Source organism: Alternaria incomplexa (assembly GCF_024043165.1).
Source record: "Alternaria incomplexa strain BMP 0042 chromosome Unknown scaffold_2, whole genome shotgun sequence".
Lineage (NCBI taxonomy): Eukaryota > Fungi > Ascomycota > Dothideomycetes > Pleosporales > Pleosporaceae > Alternaria > Alternaria incomplexa.
Window position 1 is genome coordinate 674,421 of NW_026249851.1, and position 18,216 is coordinate 692,636.

At 53.0% G+C, this 18,216-nt stretch overlaps 6 protein-coding genes across 6 annotated transcripts; 3 read left to right on the forward strand and 3 right to left on the reverse strand.

Moving 5' to 3' along the window:
• Positions 1 to 174: 174 nt before the first annotated feature.
• On the forward strand, positions 175 to 2,403 carry J4E90_001713 (uncharacterized protein; the record flags this gene model as incomplete). Its single annotated transcript, XM_051431297.1, has 1 exon — positions 175 to 2,403. The coding sequence occupies one exon, from the start codon at positions 175 to 177 to the stop codon at positions 2,401 to 2,403; it is 2,229 nt and encodes a 742-aa protein (XP_051294431.1).
• A 438-nt stretch (positions 2,404 to 2,841) lies between these two features.
• J4E90_001714 (uncharacterized protein) lies at positions 2,842 to 6,662 on the reverse strand (the record flags this gene model as incomplete). The annotated part of the gene is made up of 2 exons (XM_051431298.1): positions 2,842 to 6,539; positions 6,587 to 6,662. The coding sequence occupies 2 exons, from the start codon at positions 6,660 to 6,662 to the stop codon at positions 2,842 to 2,844; spliced, it is 3,774 nt and encodes a 1,257-aa protein (XP_051294432.1).
• A 355-nt stretch (positions 6,663 to 7,017) lies between these two features.
• Positions 7,018 to 9,923, forward strand: J4E90_001715 (uncharacterized protein; the record flags this gene model as incomplete). The annotated part of the gene is made up of 2 exons (XM_051431299.1): positions 7,018 to 7,194; positions 7,245 to 9,923. 2 exons carry the CDS (start codon positions 7,018 to 7,020, stop codon positions 9,921 to 9,923), a joined length of 2,856 nt encoding a protein of 951 aa, XP_051294433.1.
• A 463-nt stretch (positions 9,924 to 10,386) lies between these two features.
• Positions 10,387 to 13,681, forward strand: J4E90_001716 (uncharacterized protein; the record flags this gene model as incomplete). The annotated part of the gene is made up of 2 exons (XM_051431300.1): positions 10,387 to 13,094; positions 13,159 to 13,681. The coding sequence occupies 2 exons, from the start codon at positions 10,387 to 10,389 to the stop codon at positions 13,679 to 13,681; spliced, it is 3,231 nt and encodes a 1,076-aa protein (XP_051294434.1).
• A 325-nt stretch (positions 13,682 to 14,006) lies between these two features.
• J4E90_001717 (uncharacterized protein) lies at positions 14,007 to 14,455 on the reverse strand (the record flags this gene model as incomplete). The annotated part of the gene is made up of 2 exons (XM_051431301.1): positions 14,007 to 14,134; positions 14,197 to 14,455. 2 exons carry the CDS (start codon positions 14,453 to 14,455, stop codon positions 14,007 to 14,009), a joined length of 387 nt encoding a protein of 128 aa, XP_051294435.1.
• Positions 14,456 to 16,456: 2,001 nt separating this feature from the next.
• On the reverse strand, positions 16,457 to 17,372 carry J4E90_001718 (uncharacterized protein; the record flags this gene model as incomplete). The annotated part of the gene is made up of 2 exons (XM_051431302.1): positions 16,457 to 16,983; positions 17,030 to 17,372. The coding sequence occupies 2 exons, from the start codon at positions 17,370 to 17,372 to the stop codon at positions 16,457 to 16,459; spliced, it is 870 nt and encodes a 289-aa protein (XP_051294436.1).
• Positions 17,373 to 18,216: the final 844 nt, after the last annotated feature.

Consider the following 18,216-nt stretch of genomic DNA (forward strand, 5'->3'; position numbering starts at 1 on the left):
TCTGACCACAACTACATCCATGCGCTGGCCCGAAGGTTGAAAGACCCACCATTTGCGCCTGCAAGCGTTACCCAACTCCTAGTTCAACCTGGAAAAGCCTTTCGCTACCGCCGCTCCCACAGCCTGCCTGTAGCAGCCTAGCGTTTCAAATTTATTCCTACCTTGCACCCAGCTATGAGCTACGCAGAGTACCCCGAATTCGAGGCCTATCAACAACGCTGGAACACAACCCAGTCGCATACCACCATCACGTCCGCTCTGCTAGGCGCCATCATCGGCCTATACGTCCTCTTCAAAGCCTTGGACGTACTCGGATTTCCCGTCTGGGATTTTATTCAGCGCTTTCTCGAGATGGCGACCGACGTCCTGCGCATGCGCAGCGCCTCCTTCAGCTCAACAACCTCCAACACCAGCGACGACGACACCACACAACAGGGCGGCATGTTCGGTAGTCTCTTTGGCATGAGTCCGGGAAACCTACTACAAAAGGGGGTACGCGGTGTCGCAAATGCCTTCTCGCATGGCCCCAGCGACGTGCCGCCAGGCTTGGGCAACATCAGCAACTCTTGCTACCAGAACAGCGTTATCCAAGGCCTCGCCTCACTTCCATCGCTACGCGACCACCTTTCCAAGACGACCTCCGCACACCCCGCGCTTACCTCCGAGAGCACAAATGGCGCGCTATTCGATATCATCACTAAGCTCAACGACCCTGCGAATACGGGTCAGCATTTCTGGATACGTGGCAAGTTGAAGTCGATGAGCACTTTCGAGCAACAGGACGCGCAGGAATATTATAGCAAGATATTGGATGCGCTCGACGAGGAGGTCAAGAAGACTGCGAGCAGTAAGAGGCGATCGTCTGTCTCGTGGCTTGAAGTTACAAAGAGCCTCAGCGACTCTAAGGACCTGGATGAGAAAGGGCAAGAAGGAACAGAAAACGGGTCGGACGCGACGGAAACATCACTTCAGATTCCATCGAACCCGCTCGAGGGACGCCTCGCCCAGCGCGTTGGCTGCACATCTTGCGGCTACTCTGAAGGCCTCACGCTCATTCCGTTCAACTGCATCACCGTATCCCTTGGCAGGAACTACAACTACGACGTCCGTGAATGTTTGGACGAGTATACCACCCTAGAATTCATCGATGGCGTCGAATGCGCAAAATGCACGCTGTTGAAGCTGGAGAAAACACTCGCGCCCCTAGTTGCTGGCAAGCCGGAATCGCCGCTGAAGGCAAGACTAGACGCTGTACAGGAAGCACTAGAAAAGGAGGATTTCGAAGATAAGACACTGCTGAAGACCCTGAACGTGCCAAAGAAGAACTGGGTGCAGAGCACAAAGTCGAAACAGGCAGTCGTTGCGCGAGCGCCCCAATCGTTAGTCCTTCACGTCAACCGAAGCAGCTTCAACGAGTATACTGGTATGCCGTTCAAGAACACCGCAGGCGTTGCGTATCCATCAGTATTGGACCTTGGCAACTGGTGCTTGGGTGGCATTCCCCATGGTTCACAAAAGCCCGCTGCATCGGAAGAGGAGTGGCCAAAGGATCCTAGACAGTCGATGCTAGCAAGGGATGAGCCCATGACAGACTCGCCTTTCCAATACCGACTGCGCGCTGCTGTCACTCACTATGGTTCGCATGGTAACGGTCACTACGTCTGCTACCGTTCGCACCCTAAACCTGCGCCCAAGCCCAAGAGCGATGAAGACGCGGAAGTGTCATCAACAAAAGACGAGGAGACCGAAGACGTTGCAATGGAGGACTCGCAAGAAGACTCATCGGCGTCACAGCCAGAACAGTGGTGGCGCTTCAGCGATGACAGCGTATATCCAGTATCCGAAGAAGAAGCGCACCAAGGCAACGTCTTCATGCTCTTCTATGAGCGCATCGACGAAAGCACTCCTTTATCGCCAGACGCCAGAGTAGAGTCTACATCCGCAGCAGAAGAGGCGCCCTTGCCACCAGCCGATCTTCCCATCGACGCATCTACAGTCGTGGACGATGAAGCCACCAAGGTCGCCCTGCCCGAAGACAACGACGACGATCTCCTCGACACCCTCCCCACACCAAAACAACCACTTCCCACTCTCGACCCCGCGTCACCAGCACCTCCAGCCCCAGAACCCGCCTCCCCCTCCCTCACAACCAGCACCCCCACCGAGCCCACCCACCCAATCATCCAACACGACCCCGAAACCGAAGCCAGCGACGCAGAATCCGAAGACGCGCCTTCCACCCAACTCACCTCGGATTACGAGTCTGAAACCGATAATTTGACGCCGCCGAAATCTACGCCTACTTTGCCAAAGGTCAGTCCGCATCTTATGCGCACGGCAGGGAATGCGTCGAGTAGAGGGGATAGTGGGAGGCAGAGTTTGCCGTTGGTGTCGGCTACGTAGTTTGTTAGCGGTGCGAAACGGGTTAAGCTTGAGGGTGCGTGGTGTGGTGTTTTGTAGAGTAGGGAGGATAGTGGAGAGTCGAGGGTAGTGCTGGCGCGGTGAAAAATGAGGGTGTTGATTGTTTTCATGGGATTTGGCGCTGAGGTTACCTGTTTGCCCGACAGGGTCAGGTTGGCGTTATTGACTTATCTTTTTCGTATGGGTATCGCATAGCTAGTTTCTTGAGGTCATCGCTATTCTTGATTGCCATGCTATCAATTCTTTAAACACAGTACTTTCAGTCTTCTTCAAACGTATTGTGTGGTAGTAATATTCTTAGTCGGGCTTTCTATGTACACGTCTATACTAATATCCGTACTTGCCTCCCAAAAAATGCAATGGCAAACGCCCCTATACATCATGCATTTATATACATTATACATCAACCAGATCTTGATCTCACACCTGAGACTCCTGCATCACAACATCCCTATCCCCGTCATCAACTCCCTCCTGCGTCCCCGCCAGACTCGCCGTACCCTCCTCCCCACTCTCCTCATTCCAATTCTCGCCTCTCCAGCCTAAGCCCGCCCACTCCCTACCCGCGGTGCGCATGACAGCGTCGAAATCTACATCGGCATCGAACCACCTATCCTTCCTCTTCGTTTCCCTAACGCCTCCTTCGAGTGCCACACGACTTGCTCGCGTACTTCGACCTCTTTTGCCTCCTATTCCACCAGCACTAGTCAGTAAGCTTGACATGCGGACACGTTGTTCTTCGAGGATCTGCTCGTGGGCTACGATGCTGCGGACGTAGGGTGCTAGATCGAGCGTGATGATGCTGAATGTGCGGTCGAAGGACGATGGTGTGAGAGTGAAGGAAGTGCGCTCGGGGAGGAGTTGGTCTGGTGGCGCGGCGAGAGGGTCGAGAGCTCCTGCAAAGTCAAGACGTGTGAGGGTGGTGTCTACGTTTTGGTTTCTGCGATGCTGGAGTATGGCTTTTGCGTAGTCGGTTTCTGTGCGTAGATGGGAGGTTGTTGATAGGCTGTGGCTTTGTGAGAGATCCGGGTATGTACGCTGTATGAGCAGATGTGTTTGTGTGGAGAAGGCGGTGTCGAGGTTCAAGAAGTCTGAGCTATGATCGACTTGGAGTAGAGGTGCGGCAAGCGTATAGCTAAGGCGTGCTTTGTCGGTGATCAGTGGCTGGGTGGAGTCGGTAGGCTGGTCAGAACTGGAATCATATGTGGGCAGGTCGACGCGACAGAACACGTCGGCAGCACTGAGTGAGTCGGTGTAGTCCTCCAGACGTGCGAGCTCTTTAAGTTGGTCAGCCCGATTCGTATTGGGTGTTCCGGATGACTGTGCACCGGTTGCTTCAGAGACTCCCCACGCCGAAGGGCTGATACCCCAATCAGCCCAGACTTCCTGCAAAAGCTCTTCTTCTTTATCAAACACAGAGTTGGCTTGCGTTTCGAAGACGTTGTGTGATAGCCAACCCATGCCAGATGTGTATGTGCCTTCACTGGCAACTCTCAATGTTTGACCGTGTTCGTCTAAGTCTTTACCAGGTGGCCAACGCTGGTACATCCACTCGAGGCCTCCCTTCCTATCGCCTACAGACATCTGGCACCAGAAGTCAAGTTCCATGATACTAGCTCGTAGGTCGTGGCCCTTCGATTCATACATTTCTTTCACAGTCTGCCGCTCCAAGATATGACCTTCCCTGCCAGCAAGAACAAGCAAGTAATCTGTAGCCAAATCCACGGGAGGGGGTGATAGCCGAAGGACAGCTGCAAGGGGCAAGTCTTGCATGGGTATCTGTCGCTCATCGTTGCAAGTGATGACGATGGGACGCTTGGACAAGGAGGCAATCTTTGTAATCTGCGCCCAGAACTGCTGGTCTTCCTCGAAAAGTATATCAGCCTCTTCGATGAGGATCAGCGATTGCTTCTGCGAGTTGCGCGAGGCTTGTGCCATGGGCAGTGTAGCCTGAGCTGTGGGTGCTGGGCCTTTGCTGACTTCTGGTATCTTCGCCTTGACTTTCGGTTTGACCGCTCCGGCTCCGGTTTTGACTTGGAAAAAGGAGGTCATCGTCCCTTGTCGGCCACTGCTGATGTCCTCTTCTAGAGCAGTGTCTCTGTCGGCATCATTCGCGTCGTCGGCCGCTTGAGCAGTCTCTTGCACAGACGGTGCATTGCGTTTGTGATTTACGAGGTGGTTCCCGGTCATATCACCGACCTTATCTTGTATGTCCTTCCCTGAACGGCGCATACCGGCGTGGATCTCGAATACTTCGAATCCCATTTCCTTTGCGACGGCATGCACAGTTGCGCTTTTTCCGCAGCCGTGAGGACCGCTGATAAGTACGACGTTCTTATTACGCGTCCACTGCGGTTGCCTGTAAGATCTCGGCTGTGTGAAGCTGGTCCCTTCCGCAGCCGGGAGCATGACCATGTCCTCCTCATCCTCTTCATCGTCTGCTACAATGAAATCGTCTAGAGCTTTCTTCCGCTTCTTCCGCGGCGGCTGCTTGACATCCAGTGTTGTAGCGACTTTGGCTGCGCCGCTTACAGCCATGACGGTCAGACTCTGTAACCAGTCTTTGAGAACCACTGCGTCCATGCCAGTTTGCAAAACGTGCGATGTACTCTTCGGGCAGTACTTTAGAGTCCATGGTTGGGACTCGCATTTGGCCTCGTCAAATGGCGTGAGACAATGCTCGATTTCTCGGAACAGATCTTTGACAGCGGGGTGAGACGGCTTCTCTGGGAGCTCTGAAGAAGGTAACTGGGCCAGTAGTTGTCCACGTACCAGGCGCTGGATCTCCGACCCAGTGGTGAGTAGCCTTTTGGGCAGACGAACATCTTCAGGAGGCTCAAACTCGGAAACTGATCGAGTCTCGCTCCTACTGCAACCCTGGAGGCCTCGCGCCAGCCTCGCGACCACGTTCTCGTGTTCCGGTAGTATCACCACAGCTTGCTTCAGCTTGCGAGGTCTGAGTGGCAACTGCATACATGTAGCATTGTCCAGACGCGGCGATGGGGATTCCAGGTTGCGGACATGCGCGTTCTCACAAGTGGGCCAGCAGACTTCGTTGAGACCAGATTGTTTTCCCACATTACTTGTCTGCAATCCTCGCCTAAAAACCGGTGGGCCCTCAGGCGATGGATCTCGTCGAGTCTCGGCGCGCAGCTTTCCCGGGGTCACAGCGCTCTTCCTTGGGGTTGGAGGTGGCAATTGTGCGACGACTTTTGCTGGGAGAGCGTCGTTCGGGGCTTTGCCGAGAAAGAAGGGATGTGTGCTCTTGGCCGGCCCAGCTGGTTTCGATGTCGCCTTCTTTTGGGCCGCTGGACGCGCTGCCAGCTTCTTCTTTGCGTTTAGAATCTCCTCAATCTTCTGGCCCAAAGCAGATCGGCTCGCTGCATCAGTTCCGTATCGTATGACTGTCACGGTGGGAAGTATCTTTGGTTTCGCGCGCGGGCGACCTCTTCTTTTCTTCGGTGACGCTACAGTGTCGAAAGCTGGTTTCGGTGGGCTGGAGACTAGTCTGCCGCTCTTGGTAACTCTTATCTGTTTCTTTGGCGTTGTTTTCTGCGATTCTTCTGCGACGGGACCGGTTAGAAGGGTGGCTGCATCCAAGTCTGGCAGAGGCTGTGTGCTGGGCGCGACAGCTTGTTCTTGTATTGCATCTACCACCATATCGCCTGCGTGAAACGCTGTTTCTGGTAACCCTTGCACCTCAATTGGCCGCGCAGCTTCCACCTGCAGTTGCTGGTGCCAATTGAATGCATTGGGCTCGGATTGCGCTGAAGTGGGTGGAATGGAAGGCTCTGGAGACGCGGTCTTCTGCCTCTTCCTCCGCTCGTGGTTTGGGTCGACCTCTAGTGAAGCCTCTACGGGTATGTTCGCGTTGCCCGAGTTCGCTTCATTGTTGTTATGTATCGTCGGAGGGCGAGTGAATTTGTCTAGAGAGGCTTGGTTCTTCGCGTGAGAAGCTACCTTTTTGCTCTTTGGGTCGGCTTTTCGTGCCCTCTTCTTCTGTCCTTGGATGGAATTGGCATCGGCCTCAGTGATTTCTGGATCGTCGAGTGCGTGATCGATAGGAGTTGCGTTTGCGTTTGCGTTTGCGATTGGCGATGGGTCTGGTACGTGGCCGTCTAGGAATCAGGTAAGCGCGGAATTTGCGAGTAGTATTGTGGCATACTGGTAGCTTTGGTAAAGAATGGATGTACGTTCTTGCCCTCTAGATTCATTGCAGGTTGTACTGCTGTGAGGGCCATTTACAGATTGTAAGATTATGGGAGTAGTCCAGACATGAGTGAGAAGCAGATGTAGTAGTAACAGGGTGTGGCAGGTGATTGCAATAGCCGGAGGTGCAGGGTGAAGGCGTGTGGTCGTCGTCGCCGTCAACGATGATCGAAGACACTTCCGGGGACACGCGACGTGACGCGCCGACGCGCTAAGGGCGCCACTAAGAGCCACACTTTAGCCTCCGCCAAGATTTCGCACCGCCTGCCTTTCTGCCGGAGCTCCAATCTTTTTTTCGACAGACTCGACCGCGCAACCAAAGCACGCGCCTCACCCGACGGTTCACGCAGACCTCAGCTCAATCGACACTCGGGTCTGGCAAACATCATGTCGTTCGACCAATCGATTGGCGCTCCATTCACATTGGCCTCGCTGTCCAGGCCCATCGGCTCCACCAACGGCCATGTTCACGCCTCTGGAGTATGCAGCATTAGCGGCATAAAGAAGAGAAAGCGCACCGAAATCGCAGTTGGCGTCGATGGAGAGGGTATATCCATATACAGCGTAGGTACTTTTTTATTGCGACATGGGATATGCGCTCAACTCTTTTCCAGCTCCAAAATCCTCAACTCGTCACTTCCTATGCGCTCCCTCCGAGCGCAACCTTCGCGGCCGCCCCATACTCGATCTATCGCAAGGGCTCCTCGAAGACTTCGACACAACGCTTTACCTACGTTTCCCTAGCCGCATCGTCACCGGCCGAGAAGCCCTCACTCGTGTGCTTCCACGATAAATCGTCTGGCGACCACACCGAGACCAGCAAGACCTCGTATACGCCCTCCGATGTTGCGCGCGTCTCGACACTAGACTCGCTTCCTGTCGCACCTGGCGGCTCAGCTAATGATGCGACGCACGATATACTAGCGACTTTCGACAACGGAGATGTCATGTCTCTGTCAGCCGATCTCCAGGATGTCAGATGGGCCGTAAATTTGAAGGTCCTCCTACCGTCCAGAGGCACCGACGTGGATATCGAGCACATTACGCTCGCCAGTGCCAGGTCGGTCATACGAGGGCTCCTGCGAAGCCGACAAGACATCGCTACCATCTTGGATCCCACTCCAGACGAAACCTCGGATCTTCTTGACCTTGTTCAGGTTCTCTGCATCGTCGAACGTAAGGCAGACAAAACGAGGACACTCACCCTTGTTCAAGTACAGCCAAGATCCGTCGATCTTACTACGAACCAGCTCTCGCCGCTGAAACACCTAGCATCGTTGGACCTACCGCAACCAAAGGCCTCAGCCGCACGGGTTCCTACATCTCAGATCGCTCTATACCCTTCCAGTGGTGCCCTTCACATTTTCGCAAGCGGGAACCTGCTATCTTACGACCTGTCTGGGACCGTACCAAAGCTCCAGTCGGAATTTGCGCTTCCCGGGTCGGCTGTCGACTCTTTCCTCAGAACATCCCAAGATATCATCTTCACCACGTCGCAAAATACATGCCGAGTGTTCGATGTCAAGTATAACTCTTTGCAAGCTGTGCAATCCATGAACCCTAGTCCATCCACATCAGAGTCTCTTAGCCCATCGAAGAAGAGGAAGCACACGCAGCCCGAGAGCGACGAACAGAAGGTTTCACCATGCAGCCTCGTGGCGTACTACGCCGACACTGGACTGATTGTTGCTGCTCGAGAGGACGAGATATTTGGTATGCAGTATGGTGGAGCAGGATCACGCAAACGGACCAAGACCGAAGGTACTCTTCTTATCGACGCTCTTGGCAAGGGAATCGCACCAGAATCGACTCTCAGCACAGGCGACGCTCAGAAATGGCAGGAGCGAAAATGGAAGCTCAACAAGTACGCCACAAGGGGTAAGATTGCAAAGTTCGAGCGATCCTTTGCGACAGACCTGGGTATCGAAGTTGAGTCTGCCGATGCAGCTCAGAAGCATGAGAATGAGGTAAACGGCGGACCCTTGACGAACGGAGGGGGCCCAAGTCTTCCTGACGAGGATGCTATGGTCGTTGACAAACTCGACGATGAAACTTCCAAGGATGACCTGCCCAGATGGACAATTCCCAAAACCATTCCTGGCCACCAACGACAGCAATACCGTCAGTATGCACTATACGCATTGAGTAAGATCTTCTATTGGGTAGATGCCACAGAAGAGGAATCACAAGGACAGTTGAGGGTCGGCTTCTTCCCACCCAACGTTTTTCAGTGGCTTCTACAGATTGGACATCTCACCAAGGAGTCCATCCGCCGATCCCTTTTCGAAGGAACAAACGAGCAAATGCAGTCAGCTTCCGCTATCGTGGATGGGGATATCGTCAAGGCTTTGGTCGAATACGATCCCGATCTGCACATCCTCTCGGCAGTACTCAATCACACTCAGTTCCTCCCAGTGGGCGAGGTCGTTCAAGCTATCAAGCTTCTTATCCAAAGTATAGATGACGAGCCAAAGGACAATGAAGCAACAAAGCTTTTGATGAATGGCACCAATCCATCAGACGACGACATGGACCTGGACTTTGCTACCGAGCTCGAAGCAGCCTCGCACGAAATCGATCATGCCTTGTCGGTGCTTGACCATGGTCTGTTGACGCGCAGCCACACACTGCGACCCGCTCTGATCCGGCTCCATACCTTCTCAGCACCAATAGTCAGTGCAACTCTTCGCTCAATGTTGCCGCGGCGAGACCTCGAATCGCTGATTCGCCTTTTGCATCTGGAATTGAAGAACGGTGGGTGGTCTTCGCCACTGGGCTTTGTAGAGACAGAGTCGCCTCATGCTGAGAACTCAGGCGATGACCCTGACGACCATGCAGTCGCCATCATTGCTTCTCTTCTCTCTACCACTCTCGACGCCATTGGCGCAGGAGCTTGGTTGGCTTCTGTCGGCACAGTCTCCGCCTCGGAAACCGGAGAAGACATGCTCAAATCGTTAAACCGGGATGCATCTGTAGCACTGAGTGGTTTCTTCGAAGCTCACTTCATACGTGGTCTACTTGCAGAGTTCCTACGCTACGCTTCCACTGTACCGACATCGAAGAAGCCCTCTAACAAAACTTTGGAGGTACAAGGCAAACCATTCGGTGTCGCGAGCAAGCTTAGTGGAGAGGAAGATTTGCCTATGCTGCCGCTTGGAGCCAAGGCAGACCAGGGCGTGGAGAAGATGAAGAGCGGCAAGGGAGGAAAGAAGGAGCCGCGAAGCAAGAGAGAGATGGGTATGCTGATCAGCAAACGCGTGCCGAAGTACAGCTTCGAGCGCATTGTTGTATAGGGCATTGCTTTTGAAGTTTGTATATAGCAGCATATACCACAGATCGTACGAACTACCAAGCATCTTCTTTTCGGCGTTACCAATACAGATAGCCCGGACGAATCTGATAAACCTTCGCGTGCCCATGCCGCATGCCGACTTTGCGACATTGCGACATTGCAATTACAAGCGGATGATAACCCAGACCGAAGGCCCGAATGGCTGGGAAGTCCCTGTGACTAAACTTTAGATCTGTCTTAGCGCGCGGCTTGGCCACTCACATCACGGACCATGACGTTGACCGCGCGCGTGAAAAATGCCGAACGCGGCGCGACTCTCGGGTGCGGAGGATCGGTGGCCCCTATGGGGATTCGTTGGGCGATCTAGCCCTGAAGGACTCTCAATAATGTCTTAACTGTTGCTGGATTCATCTCTCGCTACCTGCTCATCTACCTGGGTAGTCGATTGAACTCACAGCGCCACAATGGCGTCTACCGCGACGGGCCGGAATGTTGCGGATAAGGAAGAGGTGGATTCCACGAACACAGCAGGGGAATCACCACGCGGCGAGCAGGGGCAGTCGAACGATTACCACCAAGATGCGACACTCACGGAGGACAGAACAGATGGAGAGAAAAAAGAGAAGAAGCCGTCAAAACTCAAAGCAGCGTGGACTAAACTCGGTCTGGATCCGGGTACGCTCATGATGATGGGCAAGGCGGCACTGCCACCGACAATTTGCCTTGCGATGTATCAGGCGACGCCTGTTGCGCAATACTTCACTACGTTGGGCTACCTCACGGCTATCATCAGTATCCTGGGATTCTGTATCATGCCGCGCGCAAAGTTTATTCAGACGATGACGATGAACATATTGGCGACTTGTATTGGTTCGGCTCTCGCCATGCTCATGGTTTGGTCGGGAGTCAAAGCCCGACAACATACGACTGTACCTGGAGCACCACCACAACGTTACAACTCTTCGCAGTCGGCAGTCCTTGGAGTGTGGCTTTTCTTCCAAATTTATGTCATCAATGCTATGAAAGCGAAGTTTCCGCAACTGGCATTTCCAGCGATAATTTACGCAATTCAGGTTAATGTTGCAGCGACTAATGGCTTCTTGTTTCAAACAGTACCACAATGCGAGTCCTTCATCAAAAGACTTCTAGTGGCATTCTTGACTGGTTTCGCGATCGCAACCGGAGTGGCCCTATTCATCGTTCCTGTCACATCGCGTAAGGTGGTGATGAAGGAAGCAGCGGGATACATTGGCTTATTGCGAGGGACTCTGGGCGCACACAAGAACTACATCCACAGCCTGGAAACAAGCGACATGTTCGGCGAAAAGTACGTGCCTGAGGACGGAGATGGGAAGAAGAAGGCGAAACCCAGGCCGGAAGTAGCGGCCATCAAGAAGATGACTGGTTCACTGCAGGCGTTGCACGGCAAGCTTACCGCGGACCTACCGTTTGCAAAAAGAGAGATCGCTTATGGAAAACTGACGCCAGACGACCTCGAGGGCATGTTCAAGAATCTGCGGGCAATCATGCTTCCAATTTTGGGTCTCGGCTCCGTGATGGATCTTTTCGAGCGGGCGGCTGAAATCAACCACTGGGATGGACAAGAAGACGAACATGACGAGGAGATCAGAAGGCAAACCGTTCAGGAATGGAACAACATGTTTCAATTTGTTCATGAGCCGTTCAACAACATCTTCCAGGCTCTCGATGATGGACTTGCACACGTTATGTTCAAGTTGCAGCTGGCCAAGCCGCCGAAAAAGAAGAAGGGCCAGAACCAGGACGACGCTGAGGCGAAGGGTGACGCTATCAAACCAGGAGAACCGGGCTTCGCAGAATACATGCAGAAGCAAGCCGACGCCTTCTTCAGCAGGAAGGAACCTACTTTGCGCCATTGGGTCGAAACCAAGGGTATCAAGCTTCGCGATGATTACTTCTCGTCTCCATCAGCACTTGACGAGGAAACCCTGAAGCTCATGCCGAGCATCACCACACGAAATCGGGACCAACGACAGCTCTTCATGGTGCTCTACGTCATGTTCCTGCTCAACTCCATAAGCCGGTCCGTGATCGAATTCGTCAAATTCGCAGACGAGCGCGATCAAGCGACTTTGAAAAGCAAGTTCATCTGGCCTGGTGGACGGCGTTTCAAGAAATGGGCGAAGAGTATCTTCGCGAGCCAGGACTCCACCTCCGACGACGAGACAACAGTTGCAGGTTTCGACAGGAGCAACACGACAGTTTATATGGGTGAAGCGTACCAGGAGAAGAAAGACCCCGAGCATCTACCGCCTACAAACGCGTGGCAGAAGTTTGGCAATGGTGTACGTGGCATCTCACGTTTCCTGCGGAGTGACGAGTCGGCTTTTGGTTTCCGTGCTGCGTGTGCGACGATGAGTATAGCCGTTGTCGCTTTCCTTCGTCCAACGCAACAATTTTTCGTCGAGCAGCGCTTGGTCTGGGCGTTGATCATGGTGGCCATCTCTATGACTCCGACAGCTGGTCAATCAATTTTCCAGTTCATACTCAGGATCGCAGGTACCGCCGTCGCAATGATAGTAGCCTGGCTCATTTGGTACATTCCTGGGCAACAAACTGCGGGCATCCTGGTTTTCCTTTGGTTCTTCGTCGCAATCGGCTTCTACATCCCATTAAAACGCATGGATCTCGTCATCGTTGGAATGATCAGTGTGGTCACTGCTACTATGATCGTCGGTTATGAACTACAAGTTCGCAAGATCGGAGAACAAGCCGCGACAGCGACAACAGGTCAGCCTGCATACCCGATCTACACACTTGGCCCCTACCGTCTTGCCACCGTAGTGGGTGGTCTAGCTGTCGCCTTCTTCTGGACTATCTTTCCTTACCCCATCACCGAGCACTCTGCGCTCCGACAAAAACTTGGTGGCGCGCTATACCTTTCCGCAAATATGTATAGCATCATGCACGAACAGGTCATGGGCCGCATCCGCGGTGAGCTAGGCGGCGACGAAGAGACTGACAAAGAGAGTCCAGGCTATCAGCTCGTCAAGGCTCGGAATAAGGTCTTCGCCAAACAGATGCTCACCCTGCAAGGACTGAAGATGCATGCCGGATTCGTCAAGTGGGAGTTCCCACTTGGAGGCAAGTTTCCCAAAGAAGAGTATGAGAAAATCATTGGTTACGTCGAGAAGTACGTATTACCCCCAACAATGCAGCACTGTAATGGCTTGAGCATGACTAACAACACACATCAGCATCGTGAACTACACGGCCCTCCTAGGCTACGCCTCCCAAGCCTTCACCCACCCCTCCCTTAACCACCAATCCGCCGACCCCACATCCCCCGAAACAGAAGAAGCCGCCTTCCCCGACCACCACTCCGCGCAATGGTTCAACGACTTCCGCCGCGTCATCCTCTCCGCAAAAGTAACTTCACATGAGATTACCTCATTACTCGCAATGCTCTCTTCCAGCGTCACAAATGCACAGCCCTTGCCTCCTTATCTACACGCCCCACCAGGTGGGCAGCTCAGCCGGAAACTAGAAATGGTAGACCCTGAGATCTTGAGCTTGAGACACATCGCCGAGCCAGGATACGCCGCGTTCGCAGTCATGAGCATAAGTACGAGGTGCATACATATGGATATTGAACGGTTGTTGAAGGCTGTTAAGGGACTGGTGGGCGAGTTGGACTTCTCATTCCATGTCGTTAGTACGAAAGATGCTGCGAGTTCGGATGAGACGCTTGTTAAGAGGAGTTCCAGGAAGCAGGATTAGACATGTTATAGATTGTAGAGCTTTTGTAATGTTTGGTAATGGGAAAGAGATTCACACGATTGTATATAAGGTTGGGCAACGTTGGTTATGACAAAAGTGTAGTAGTAAGAGGGGGTATCCCCATCCAATACGAAGAATCTAGCTAAAGAGTGACGAGAAGAGTTCATCGCCAACCGTGTTACACCACATCACCTCTCTCTCGTCAACGGGCATCGGAGTGTTGGACCCGGCGCCGCTGACTCAAGAAATCCGAATATCGACCAGAGAGCACTAAACCATTCTCGCAAAAACGCATGCCATATCATCCTCAAGTTTGAGCAAGAATTTACTGGCAGGTACCAACAGCCCTCGCGGAGAAGATGGGCTTGTTAGGACCGAAAGTACCGCAACGACCAGTGACGTCGTAGACGATGCTGTTGACGCTCGAGCAAGTGTTGTCAGAGTAGGCAACGACTAACACAATCAGATTAGCTCTCATCATCCCGAAACCAATTGCTTCATTTCAGGTAACTCACGAGTGCAACCAGCAGGCAGCGCCGGCAAGTCGGTAGGGAGGATCAACGCGGAGTCTGTGTTTCCGCTGAAGATGGGCGAGGTAGGGAAGCAGCTGCCATCGGCGGGGATGTAAGCGGTCGTGACGGCGATGCCGGTGTTGCAGCCTGGGCCGGAGTAGAACTTGAGGGGAATGGTGTCGAGGCGCTTGCTCATCTCCGTTGGGGCGGCGTTGATGCTGACGGCAGCGATGAGGAGGGCGATGGTGGTTGTGAACTGCATTTTGAAGGGTGTGTGGGATTGGTTTGGTTGAGTGAAGTGTAGTTGAAGGTGTTAATGATACTGTTGTGATGGAGACTATTTGATGGGTAGACGCTGTATTATTTATACTTTGTCGTGAGGCTCATTTCCTGGGCAAGGTATGCCTAGCTGTTCACAAAGTTTCGTTAGCCTACCTCTGCTGACACGAAGGATGCCTCTTCGCACGGACGTCTCAACGAAGTTTGCATGGCCTATGGATCTCTTGAAGATGTTGGTGTGAATAGATACGAGGGCTGACGTCTGGCGATGTCGGCCTACGGCGCAGGTATCATGGTGCATCAAGCTCCCACATCCGACCCTGCGAGAGATCATTGGTCGTCCACTGGATAGGATTTTGGGAGGTATGGCTCCAGGCCAAAAGAGGCGTTATTTTCAACACCTATGCGACTAGGCTGATGCTTTCGCGATGCTGTTGAGAGCTTGGGATGCACACTTTCGCCTCACCGCCAGTAGTCAATCGTGTTGGTGGTGAGCCAAACTTGTTCCTCCTTCTCTTCTAGAAGGCTGATTCACCCTCGTGGGTAGGCCATATCGTTCTTAGCGCATCTTACTGTGCAATAGTTGTGTGACCTATAGGTACATGCTACTGCTCAGCTCACTCAGAAAGCGCAACACCAATTGCGAACACGTAACAGCATCCGGATTAAGGCCGCGATGAGTCGAACGGATCGTCGGGTCGACTGGTACCTGTTGGAGGTAATACAACAGTATGCAGATGGGAGCTGCCAAGGTTGAGGAGGATGAAAGGGCATGCATCGTCTGCATGATCCTGCTGCACCGCATAGTCGGATATGTGGACCTTGTATTCCTTGATGCCATTACAGTCTTCGCAGCGAGGTACTTTGTGAGCAACGCCTGAGTACGCTGATGAGGTGACAGACGCTGATGTTGTGGAATTTGATGTTCTCATTGCTAAGAAAAGGCCGTGAGCTCTCGATCCGATGTGTTGCTCGATCGTCCGTAAGCATAACCCGACCGGTCACTGGATGTGGCGCATCCCGAGTGAAGCTGACATGCAAGTGATGTGACCAACCTGCATTTCCAAGCAGAAGTTCTGACGTTCGTTTGTCTGACACCAGCGATCGAGTCGATGATATGTTTCTTTTCTCGTGTGAACCTGGTCTGCTACCCTAGTAAGCGATCCTGCGAGGCTGGACGTCCCGTGCCGCTGACAAGGTCTAGGCTTTCCGAAGGGGCCGCATGGTAGCGGAAGCGCTAGGTTCCTTGGTGAGCCGTACGGAAGCGGTGTTGGTGAGATGGGCTAAGCGCGAACGATGGCCTGCAGGAGGTGGTGCAGGCGTAGATGAACTGTAGTAGGGAGGCCATGATGCGGATCGAGACCGATCATCAAGATACTATCTCATCTGCATCTCTTCTGTACATCAACATGGTCGTCCAGGCAGTATTCGTCTGTATCCAAGCACCAGTCGTAAAATAGTCCATTGTATTATCTTACCACTCAGATCAGCTACCGCCACCCAGAGACTATAGGCTAAATGCGATGCGATGCAGGACCGGCCCACGGACTTCCTCGCTTCGAAACTGCAGCTCGGAGATGCTAACGCGAACCGATGACTTCGTACCACGGACTTTTGTTGGTCGGGAGGTGAGCATCATGCCCGGTGACGCCAGAAGAACAGATGGTGGCTTCAAACCATCTTTCCATTGGCAGTTTCCATCCACATTGCTCCAGGGTCGAGCGAGGTGGAAAGCAACAGCAGAAGGCTTGCGAGTCGCCAACACCCTACTGTCTGGTTGCTTTGAAAACAAGGTTGACTTTGCGCGATGAGGTGGGAGATGAAGGTCCAAGTGGCTGATGTGGAAACGAGGCAATCTCGCTGCTTAGTCATGTTTCAGCGGGGCTGGGCCTGCCTCCAAGGTTCGCTTTCGACTACGCACCCGACTCCCAACACCAGCCCACAACATCCGCATAACGAGATACTTGACACCTTTCTAGCACTGCTATTTACCCCCAATCTGCATAAACACCATAAGCACCGCCGCGTACGCCGCAGTCGCTGCCACCACCTCGAAAGGCCTATTGATGGTCGCGCCTGTCCCTAGTAAAGTGAAGAGGATCACGAACCCCGTAATAATCCCCAGCCGATCGTTGTTGTTAGGAACATTCTGCATCCACCATAAAGGCGCAAGTAGCATAGAAAGTCCTAAGGCTATTATGCTGAGTGTGGTGAAGCTCTCGAAGGCATGGTCGCTAGAGTAGGATGTAGCGTCCGATTGGACATGCAGGTCCTCTACAAACTTCGCCTTGAAGATTCGCCATGTGTGTAGGGAACGACACGCCTCTAGCCAGCGGCCTAGTGGTGGACGAACTCTTTCATTGATCGATATTAAATCGCTCTTGTGTTTGACGAAACGTGTTTCTGACGCGGTGATGGCACCACGCTTCAGCCAGTTTTCGGCATAGTCCACTTGACGGGATTCTGCTCGTGGGCGTTTACGTATCTTGGAGAATGCGTCGATAAATTGATCTGTCGCGGTTAGTATTGTCGCGTTGTAGAACCCTTCGGTACTTACTGTAATGTAGGAGTAGACACGAGAGTTCGTTCATGATTTGGAAGCGGTCCTGTTGATATTTCTCATCCCATTTGAAGCTGGAGTTTTTCCCCTTTTCGTCCTGCTCATTCGCCTCATGAATCTCTTCCAATGTTCGTTCGAGCTCCGAGATCCGGTACTGCAAGTACGCTATTGTTGTCGCATTTAGACTCTCAAAGCGCCGAAACACAAAAAAGTCGTCGTCTGAAGCCATCCACTTTCCAAACTCTTTGTAGCCCTCATACTTCCAGGCTTTCACGAACTTTTCCTTATCGGTTACCGATGCGTTACTAAGGGTACTTGCCGCTGGAGCGAGGTTCTGCATAGGAACCTGAGTAAACGTAGTGGGTATGTGTGCACCAGGACCTGGCAGTATAGGATCGCGAGTGCGAAATATATTTGCCATGATGCCCGTCTGTCGCTGTTATCGACTGCCCGGGCCAACACATTACTTATTTGTTTGATGACGGTGACACAAGGCCGGGCTGAGCTGCACACCCCGCCCGTCCAGGCAGTGCCATGTTACATACTACACTTCTCATTGGCCGCCACCTAAGTCAAAATATGCACAGCCGCAAACGGAAAGCTGAAGAGGAGACCGCATGAAATACGCAGCGCGTGCATACACTGTTCATGTCATTCGTCTTACGCTTGACCGGAACGCGACGCCACTGGTTCGCGCGTGCCGTCTCTGCGCCACATGTCTCCAGCACCGGGAAAGCTCACTCTCCAGAGCCTCACTGGAAGCGACCTCTTAATTTAATATGCATCTGACTTGCTGCCTCGCGGGGCAGATAAGAGTCCTCCTCCAGCATCGCTCAGCCCTGCTTGAAACACTTCGTCACGATTTACCTGACCGGAAATTATCACGATCGCATCGACTCAGACTTTATTGATCGCCCTGATAAGCTCAGCTGGTCTCAATCACATAGCCCGTTCACACGGCCCGCTCCGTGGGCCAATAACAAGTCATGAACCCGTGGAAGTCTAGCAAGGCCAAACTCGAAGCTGTCCAGGCATTTCGGCATGCCGACCAGAGGCATGATAGTAGATACGCCCCACAAGCGGAACCAGAAGATCCACCCGACCGAGCTTTTGCTCCTGTTCGACCTGGTGAAGGGCAGAACTCGTCTTATTACGGTGGCTGGCAACCTCAACCGCCGATGTCA